This window comes from Raphanus sativus, chromosome 9 (assembly GCF_000801105.2).
Source record: "Raphanus sativus cultivar WK10039 chromosome 9, ASM80110v3, whole genome shotgun sequence".
NCBI classification, from domain to species: Eukaryota; Viridiplantae; Streptophyta; class Magnoliopsida; order Brassicales; family Brassicaceae; genus Raphanus; species Raphanus sativus.
Genome location: NC_079519.1, coordinates 16862038 through 16872650, shown reverse-complemented (window position 1 = coordinate 16872650; position 10613 = coordinate 16862038). Strand labels below are relative to the sequence as shown.

Below are 10613 nucleotides of genomic sequence, written 5' to 3'. Positions count from 1 at the left end.
TCTTCTCCAACCTTTCCTTTACCCTTAGCTTCCACAATCTTCTCCAAGACCTCATCATTAGTCTTCTCATCAACAATAACCACTTCATCATCTATGTTGATGGCCACCCCCTCACCTAGTTTCTCAGCATCCTTGGTGAGAGTTCTAGGAGGTAACTCCTTACCACTCCTAAGTGTGATAGCTTTTGCATCCTTGGGATTCTGCTCAGGTTTTCCAGGTAGAGAGCCTTGTTGGTGATTTTGCTGAGTGTTCATGGAAGCAAACTGGTTCTCCAAAGCTCTGAACTTGTTGTTGAGATCATTGTAGCTCCCATCAATCTTGTTGTGAAGGTTTTTCAGCTCATAACTAACATGCTTCCCACTTCTAGTCTGTGACTCTAAGATTTTTTTCAGAAGTGCATCAGTGCTGCTCTCTTGGGGTGTAGAGCTAGATGGAGCAGGCTGCTGTTGAGAAGAGTTATGACCTTGGTTGGAAAAACCAGGAGGAGGGTTTTGCTTTTGCTGATAGCCACGTTGCTGGTTGTTCCTAGGCTGATATCCATTCTGCTGGTTGTTGGAATAAGGTCTCTGCTGATAGTTGTTGTACTGAAAGTTTGGCTCCTTCTTATACCAAGTACCATTGTTGTTGATAAAACACAGCTCTTCCTGACCTTCCAGACCTTCGACCTCATTGACAGCAGCTGGTATCTCTTGCTGTGGGTTACCAACAAAGTTCATCTGAGCTTGAGAAGCTTTATCAGCAATGAGGATGTCAATCTTCTCCTGCAAAGCCTTTATCTCTTTTCTTGTCTGCTTGTCTGCTGACCTATCAGCTCTGTCATGATCCCCACTGTAGACGGCATCACTCTTGACCATGTTTTCAACAAGTTTCCCTGCATCTTCTTCTGTTCTGTCCAAGAAGTTCCCATTACTTGCAGTATCCAATCTTGCTCTGTACTCAGGTAAGGCACCTCTGTAGAATGTGCTAAGCAAGCTTCCCTTGTTGAAACCATGGTGTGGGCATTGAGCTAGGTAGCCATTGAACCTTTCCCATGCTTCACTGAATCCTTCAAAGTTCTTCTGCTTGAATCCGGATATCTCATTCCTGTAGTCAGCTGTCTTGGAAGTAGAGAAGAATTTCTCTAGGAAAGCTTTCTTGCAGTCATCCCAAGTGGTGATGGAGCTGCTTGGCAGAGACTTCTCCCACTGACGTGCCTTATCCCCCAAAGAAAAAGGGAAAAGCTTGAGCTTGAAAGCATCCTCTGATACACCATTGGTTTTGGAGAGACCACAATATCTATCAAAACTGTCCAAGTGGTCGAATGGATTCTCTGCAGCCAGGCCATGAAACTTGTTGTTCTCAATCTGGTTCAGCAACCCTGACTTGATCTCAAAGTTGTTTGCTGCCACAGCTTGTTCTCTGATTCCTAACAGGTGGCCATGGTTAGTTGGCGGTCATAGGCACCAATAGGTCGAGCTGGTGGGGCGTTGCCAGCGCCATTCGCTTGTGGGTCAGCCATTTCAATGTTCGGATCCTGTATGTGAGCCTGTTGCTCCTCTTCTCTCCTTTTTCTAGCACACTCCCTCTCTAAAGCTCGGATGTCTGCTGCTCTTGGAACTAGGTTTGTTGGACCCCTGCTCCTCAAGTTCATACACCTGCAGATCAAAAGGAAATTGAAGAAGGAGAATCAGTAATCAGCAAAATAAAAATGATTTAGTCTCAAGCAAGCTACTAAATCTCAATGTTCAAATCTACTCAAAATTTGGCAACGGCGCCAATTTGATGTTAGGAGTTTTGAGACTCCTAAGTCAAATGATAGTAAAATAAAAGTAATATGTCGAACCAGTTCTGAGGGACTTCAAGCACTAAGAATGCAAGCACTTACTTAATCCAAATGCAACCAATGATTTAAAATGATTTCAGAAACAATAACTAACTATGATGACAAGATAGAACTAAAGCGCAGTAAATGAATGACTTTCTTAAAAATGATGAAAGAGAACTCATGGGCATGGGAACATGATTTCGGGTGATCAAGTATCAAACAAAGATGACAAATGATGAATCAAACAAATGACCTTAAGCCTAAACACAATCCTAAGCAAGCTCTATATCTAGATGAATGCTCATTTGCTAACACATCTCAAACATCAAATCTCTTTGGCTGAATGATATGAAAGCAATCATTAAGAACATGTTTATTAGCTATCCTAACACTCTTAACAACAAATATCTTTGGCAAGATGCATTAAGAGCCTAGCAGAGTTGTCTCGGACATTTCAACAAACATCTTTTGGGTGGGAAATGTCTAGAGGTCAACTTTCGAATGATCAGAACAAAAGAGGCTGTAAGAACACTCTACTAGCAAGGCTTGAGATTGACCTACACTAAAAACATCCTTGATCTAACCTAATCACCCTAGTCTCCCTAACCCATGAATTCAAAAGAGAACTACTCACTAATCTTCATGAGAAACCTTAAACCCATACTGGATTTCAGATTAAACATGTAGATGAACACAGGAAATCAATAAGAAATCAATAACAAGAGAACAATGAATCCAAAAGATGAACTTTCCAAGAGTATTTTGTGGTTTTCTCTTCAACAAAAGATAATCTGGCCAAAAGTGGCTACAACAGGTCTTAAACTTAGGTTTTTCAGAGTGCCAAAACGACATAAGTAATTGCAAATAGGTCCTTGAATAAAAAAGAAATCGCAAATAAGAAATACGCAGCGACCTCCGCAGGTCGCTCCAGCACGTCGCTCTGCCCTTGGGAGCGACCTCGGATGGTCGCTGCGAGGGGTCGCTCCGGAGGCATTTTCTTCGTCTTCGAGCCGTGTAAAGCCGAGCGACTTGGAGTGGTCGCTCTAGCTTTGGTCGTCAAGGTCGCTCCGGCTAGAGCGAGGTCTCACAGCGACCTCTGCAGGTCGCTCCAGGCTCCTCTCGTCCAATCATCCTCCTTTTCACATCTTTTGAGCTCCAAATGCATTCCAATGTCTCCAAAAGCTCCATAAGATGCTCTAATACCTGATAAGGACTCATGTATGCAAAATGCAATCTAAACATGGCTAGAATCCAACCTACATGATGAAAATGCATGAAAAGGAATGGGTGAAACAATGCAATTATGCAAGACATCATCATGCCCCTGGGTCAGGTTCCTGCCGCCAGCATCCGGCTTCCGGCTTTCAGACCGAGTAATTTCTCATGCCTTAAGATAAATGAAAATCTTCCATTTATCAGGCAACCAGCTTAGACAAGAAGGAAACTTCGTAAATTCAAGAGAATGAAGAAGTATTCCAATATATAGGCCGTCCTTAAGAAAAAAAATGGAAATATTCTATTATCTAAGGATATAATGAATATTTCCAAATTCTATGAGAGAGGCACAACTTCTACTATAAATATAAGGTTTCTAAACCTAAAGAGGAGGTCAAGACGTCCACAATAGAAAAACACGTTCATCTACAGAGATCATCATCTCTACAACCGCCAACGCAAGATTCATACCTAGAAGACCATTTTCATCGACATGCTCAACAAACAGTGAATCCCTGCAATTACTATCAACCATATGAAGATATATGCTCACTGCAGCACGTCTGCAACTTCACCTATTGGCTCAGGCCACGATCTCCAGCTCATCAGCAATACTACTCCATGCTCACAGTAGCACCTCGACAAGTCTACAATCTGTTCCAGCCACAAGTCCTCTACACCAGGCGTCTCTTATCAACTACAGAACCACGCACCCATCTAGGCTATGTGCCTCCATCTAGGATATGTGCCTCTACTATGCTACGTGCCTACATTTAGGCTATGTGTCTCCATATAGTCTACGCACCTCCACCAGGCTATGCGTCCATCTAGGCTATGCGCCCCCATCAGGCTTTGTGCCAATCTAGGTTATGTGCCTCCAAAATTTTGAACTACATATGGCTTGATCCCCTTCTGAGGGGTACGTAGGGAATAATCGCTAAAGGATACAGCTATAAATCCTAAACACTTTCCATGGTTCCACGTCTAGGCAACCAAATAACTCTCTTGGCAGCTGGAACCATCACTATAAATCATGAAGACGTTGTGATCTTCTCTATAGACAAGCAGCTCCTGCCTAACTACCCATATCTCATGCTGTTACTAAGGCACTGACGACAGATACTGGCCCATATATACCCACATGGCAGTACCCTAAGAACATGATCTCCTGATTTATCAACTATTGAAGCATTAGAATTCACTATAACAACTTGTCTCCTTCTTCCTATCATTCCGTAGAGCTGAGCACGAATTGCTTGTACACAAAAATACTCTAACAAGGTTTGTATGGACCAAAGTGATCACACGCTTCGGGATCCCGCACAAGATCATCACAGAAAACAGACACCAATTCACCAGTCATGACTTCAAAGACTTCTGAAAGGACTGGAGCATAAAGCTCACCTTCAACACTCCAAGACACCCTCAACCCAACAGGCAAGCCGAATCCACCAACAAAACCACGGTAAATATGCTAAAAAACATCTGGAGAAGGTTCATAGAAGATGGGTAGAAGAGTTAAACGGGGAACTGTGGGCTTACCGGAAGACTATGAAGGCAGCCACACTAGAAACACCCTACTCGTTGGTTTACGACGCAGAGGCTATCGTGCCAACAGAGGTGCACATAAAGATTACCGCATCAAAACTCCTCTTCAAGAGGAGAACGACGAACTAATGGCCCTGAATCTCGACCTGCTGGATTGAAAAAAGGAAGCAACACGGCTAAGGAACTGGTCTTACCAGCAAAATATTGCCAAAAAATATAAACAAAAGGTTAGAACCAAGACCTTCCATGAAAGGGATTGAGTTATACGATGAGCTTTCGACAACACCAAGGACAAAGCAGCAGGGAACTTTCCCCCTGATGGGAAGGGCCCTATAAGGTAATCGAAGTGCGGGGAGAAGGAATCCATAGGCTGAAAGACAGCAACGACAAGGTCCAACCTAACTTCTGTAATTCCCTGCACCTAAGAACCTATTTTTTTAAATACGACTTCCGGGTCATAATCAATATTTCTAGTTATTATCTATTATTTAAGTATATTGGCTTCCTACCCTATGCTAAAACGTCTTCGGACAAAGATTTATATAATAAAATTAGTTACGACTAAGGGAGCAGAAGGAAACCAAGATACTTAAAATGTCATAGGAACTAGATCAGTTCCTTGGGATCTCCGATCCTAGCCAACCCTTCTCCTTAAAGTGACCTATTAATTAGTTCATTGTGGCTAATTTTTGAGAATTTTAGTTACAATTTTGTTCTTATGAACTGTCTATTGTCTCTCTCTAGATTCCCTTGTTTGGGCTCTGCTTCTCTCTCACGAAATATTTCTTTTTTTTGGTGGGTGGAGCTTTAGCTGGCTTAAAGTTGTTGACACGTTTCCACAAACCACCGCACAAAGACACCTTTTCAAGATAAATCTTCAATCTTTTTAAGGGTTTGTTCTTATCAGCAATTGGTGCTTATCAGATTCCTAGAAAATTCAACAGAAGATCAAGATGTCGCATGCAATGGACAAGGCTATGATGGCTTTATCCCTGGATGATGAAGATGAACCTTTCAACCTGCCTGATTACCTCAATTTTTCTCGTGCGAGCAGATCTCACGGAGCTTGATTGGAAGAATTCTCAATCCGTATTGTCAAACAATGTCGAAGGTGATTCATGAAATTTATATTTGAAAACGAACACGATTTACTTGAGGTTTTGGAGAAAGGGGTTCATACATCTAATGAATGGGTGATTGCGATTGACCGCTGGATGGAAAACCCGCCTCCAGATTACCTCCATTTCATCAAGATTTGGGTTCAGATTAGGAATATCCCGTTGAATCATTACACAAAAGAGGCGATTACGTTGATCGGAGAATGGCTTGGAGAAGTAAAAGTCGTGGCCTTTGATCCTCATAAACCACAAGTGCAGGATTATGTTAGAATCCAAGTACGCTTTGATGTGTCGAGACCTCTTCGAAAATCTATGGTGGCAATCTACCGAAAGGTGGATCATCGCTGGTCTACTTCAACTATGAAAGAGTGCAGAAGAGGTGTTATGAATGTCAGCTCCTTAATCATGAAAAAAGATTTTTGCCCTCGACTGGTCCGGAAGCGTAAAGATGCTGCTTTGGAGAGGAGACAGGGGATTTTACAGGAGAAGAGTGCAGCAGAGAAGGTTCTTGGTCCGAATGATCCTTTATTTGGAGTTTTGTCAGAAGAACAAGTGGGGATCTGTACGATCACTGGAAGAAAGAAGATATCCACGGAGGTGCTTGAAGAAATGCGGAGATACATGATTATGGCCACGGAGGAGGACAGGTTAATACGTATTGATAGGATCAGGTCTTCAGTGGCAGAGGTAGAGAAGGATCCCATTCTGCAGAAAACGATACTCAGATTGGAAGCGCCTCCAGTGATTACTAAGCAAGTAGATAAGGGGAAGGGAAGAGTGTTTGACTTTGATCTCAACATAGTGGCAGAGTCACAATCTGGTGCTAAAGGAGCTGAAGGAAAATTGATGGCATCTGCTATTAGAGCTAGCAGCAATGAGTTCCATAAACCTCTGGCGGAGTCTCAACCAGCGAGGCAGAAATTGGAATTTGGTCAGCGTCTTATTTTAAGTACTGTGTATTGCCCTGATACCACCTTGGCTGGTACTGCTCTGGTGGAGAAAAGCTCACACACTCTCTTTGATGGTAACTCAACGGAACATGGTCTTAAATTCTCGATGTCGGGACCATCCGGGGTTACAAAGAAGCCTAATAAATATAGACGACGCCCCCATATAAGCAAGAGACATGAGAGAAAGAATGCTTCTACAGGAATCTTGCAGAAGTTATATGGTGCAGAAGGATCTGCTGCACATGTGGGAGCAAAGAGGAAAGGTTCGAGTGAGGAACTGGAGGATGGCAGTGTGATGAAGAAAAAAGATGCAAGGGTGATCCCACATGAGGGATCGCCGAAGACTAGATGAGTATTATAAGTTGGAATTGTCAGGCTTTGGGGCGGCCTCAACGCCTGACGATTTCACGCCTCAGGGAATTGCGTCAAAAACATTTTCCTGAGGTTCTTTTTCTTATGGAAACTATGCACTGTAGGAATATTTTGGTTGACTTACAAGTCTGGTTAGGATATGATAAGGTGTTTACTGTAGATCTGGTTGGACATGCGGGGGGTTTGGCAATTTTCTCGAAGAAGTCTGTAAATATAAAGCTTTTGGATGTAAATAAAAATATGATGGACTGTGTTGTTCAGTATGGAAACATCTCTTTTATTTTGCTTCATGTATTTATGGACCTTCAGTATGGAAAAAGCGGTTGGAGTTGTGGGAAAATCTCAGCAGGATTGGTGTAAATAGGAAGGATAGCTGGTGTATATTTGGCGATTTTAATGACATTTTGCACAACGGTGAGAAGATCGGTGGTTCTTGGAGATCTGATGAATCATTCGAGCCGTTTAATCTTATGGTGAAAGCTTGTAAAGTACAGAAGTTGCAGAGTCATGGGGATGACTATACTTGGAGTGGAAACAGAAATAATTCATGGGTCCACACTAGGCTGGACAGATGTTCTGGGAATAAGGCTTGGTTCCAGAAGTTTCCATGTTCTAATCAGACATTTCTGGACAAGTGTGGATCAGATCATAGACCGGTGCTCATCCACTTGATGCAGGCACAAGAGTCGTATAGAGGGCGTTTCAGATTTGATACACGAATTTTGGAAATGGATGGAATCCAAGAGACTGTGGCAAATGCGTGGGAGTTTCCAGAGGCACGAGGTACAAGATCATTGTCTAGCAGACTAAAGGCGTGTCGCAACGCTTTGAGTAATTTAAAAAGGCAAGTTAACGTGAATTCCCGAGATAAGATACACAAAGCTGAAATGGCATTAGAACGTGAACAATATGCTCTGTCTCCATCGACACATCGGATCTATATCCTGAAAAAGGATCTGATAAAAGCTCAAAAAGATGAAGAAACTTATTGGTGGCAGAGGAGCAGAGATAAGTGGTTTAACAGAGGAGATAGAAATTCAACATTTTTTCATAATTCTGTTAAGGCAGCGCGCGCAAGAAAGCATATTGATAAGTTGCTTACTGCTGAAGGAGTTGCAGTATACTCTGAGGCGGCTAAGGGTGAAGTTGCGGTGGATTTCTTTTCTAATCTCTTTAAATCTTCTAATCCTCAGCCGTTTGAAGAGTTGTTTCATGACATGAGATCCCGAGTATCTACCCAGATGAATGAAGAATTGATCAAGCGAGTATCGGTGTCAGAAGTAAGAGAAGCTGTGTTCTCGATTCATCCATCAAAGGCGCTGGGCCCTGATGGTATGTCTGCTCTGTTTTTCCAGAAGTTTTGAATGTGATGCAAGTGCAGGTTGTTGGTGAAGTTCAAAGATTTTTTTTAGACATGTATATTACCGCGAGAGTGGAATTATACTCATCTTTGCTTGATTCCCAAAATCCCAGACCCTACGTCTATCTCTGATCTCCGCCCAATAAGCCTTTGCTCGGTGACATATAAGGTCATTTCCAAGATCATGGCGAAAAGGTTCGCCCCGGTTCTTCAAGAGATAATATCACCCACTCAATCGGCGTTTGTGACTGAACGACTCATGACGGATAATATCACCATTGCCCATGAAATGCTACATTCGATAGGGGAAGCTCAGGATCCCAATTCAGTCAAGATGGTGGTGAAAACAGATATGTCGAAAGCGTACGATCGTGTGGAGTGGGGTTACTTGCGGTCTCTTTTATGCGTATTAGGCTTTCATCAACAATGGGTGAGCTGGGTAATGAAGTGTATCACCTCTGTCACCTTCTCTGTGCTTATCAATGATCAACCACACGGAATGATAATACCACAGAGAGGCTTAAGACAGGGAGACCCATTATCTCCGTCATTGTTTGTCATTTCTTCTGAAGGCTTGGCTCATTTGATGACTAAAGCGAATAGTGAAGGAAGCATCTCTGGTATACAATTTGGCGTGAGCGGGCCTTCTGTTAATCAGCTCTTTTTTGCAGACGATTTTATGTTTGCTTGTGAGGCCAATGAGGAACAGAATGATAATTTGATCAAAACTCTGAGACGGTACGAAGGCGTGACAGTACAAGTGTTGAATCCGACGAAGTCGTCTATAAATTTTGGCAAGAAGGTGCAGGAGGTAGATAAAATACGGGTGAAACAGAAGCTTGGAATTCACACAGAGGGAGGGGAGGTGATATCTTGCATATTTACATGTTTTTAGCTTTCATATCTTATGCATTTTGATCATATAGCTTAGATTTTAGTGTCTTTAGGATCCATATTGCATTCATATGTCCCTATCAGGTGTTGGAGCATACTATGAGATGATGTGAAGTGTTTAAGAGCTCAAAGATCCAAAGGAGGTGAAGAGACAGGACCGGATTGTGAGGACCGGGAAGTACACCCCGGGCGTAAAGCCATGGACCAGAATGGAGGACCGTGAAGTACACCCCGGGCGTGAAGCCATGGACCGGAATGGAGGACTGTGAAGAGCAAGCCGGGATGCAGGACCGGGATCACCATGCCGGGCGTGAGGCAGCTTGGGTGAGAGAGTGGTCTAGGCTGGTTTTCTCAAACCGGTCCGGTTCGACCCAATTCGACCTTGGGTCATTTTAAACACTATTTTGTGGTTTTAATTAGCCTTATCCAAGGGGCACTCTAGTCTTTTATCCTATGTATCTTTCTTTACCCTAAACCTAAGTATAAATACTTTGTAATCTCCATTTTGGAGAGATTATCTTATTTTCTCTTAAGAATCACAAAACCTCTTTTGGGTGAAAGTTCTTCCCCTTTGTTCTTGTGTTCTTGAGTGTTTATAATTTCATTTCTTATTGATCTTTCTTAAACATGATTAAGCTTGGAAACCTCATGGGTTCAAGAGTAATCATGGTGATTAGTGAGTAGATCCACTTTTGGATTCATGGGTTAGGGAGATCATGGGTGATTAGGCTTGATCTAAGGTGTTTAGGTATAGATCCTTCTTATTCCTTGCTAGTAGAGTGATTTTAATGCTTCTTTAGGGTTGGCCTCCTTAAAGTTGAGTTCTAGACATTTCCCACCCACAAGGTGTTCGATGAAATGTCTGAACCAACTCTCATAAGCTTTTAACATACTCTACCAAAGAGATTTGTTGTTAAAGGTGTTAAGATGGCTATTAGGCTTATTGTTAATGATTGCTTCCTAAACATTCAACCTAAGAGATTAGATGCTTTAGTTTTGGAAGCAAATGAGCATTCGTCTAGAGATAGAGTTTGTTTAGTCTTGTGTCTAGGCCTAAGGTAGATAGATTGATTGATATCTGGCACCTTAGTTTGAGTTTGATCACCCAAAGTCATATTCCCATATCCCCATGAGTCCTTTACTCTCATAATCTAAAGAAAGTTTCTTGCTTTATTGCATTTTTATTCCTATTTTAGTATAATCTCTCATCTCATCTTGATAGCATTTAGCTTAAGCATGGTCTTGCATTCCTAGTTCTTCAAATTCTCTTAGAATTGGATTGACATCCTTTATACTTCAACATTTGAATAGGATCTTAGCAAAATCCTGTTATCAAATTGGCGCCGTTGCCA

General features: G+C 42.2%; 1 protein-coding gene and 1 non-coding gene across 2 annotated transcripts; both read left to right on the top strand.

Moving 5' to 3' along the window:
• Nucleotides 1-984: 984 nt before the first annotated feature.
• Nucleotides 985-1092, top strand: LOC130500455 (small nucleolar RNA R71). Its single transcript, XR_008939080.1, has one exon. It is a non-coding gene; the product is annotated as a small nucleolar RNA R71 (small nucleolar RNA).
• A 4689-nt stretch (nt 1093-5781) lies between these two features.
• Nucleotides 5782-6987, top strand: LOC108824826 (uncharacterized). The gene has a single exon (XM_018598205.2). The coding sequence runs from the start codon at nt 5782-5784 to the stop codon at nt 6985-6987; it is 1206 nt and encodes a 401-aa protein (XP_018453707.2).
• Nucleotides 6988-10613: the final 3626 nt, after the last annotated feature.

What these genes read in the sequence shown, in the direction of transcription:
- LOC108824826 (XM_018598205.2), top strand. Translation starts at nt 5,782, where the DNA reads ATGGAAAACCCGCCTCCAGATTACCTCCATTTCATCAAGATTTGGGTT.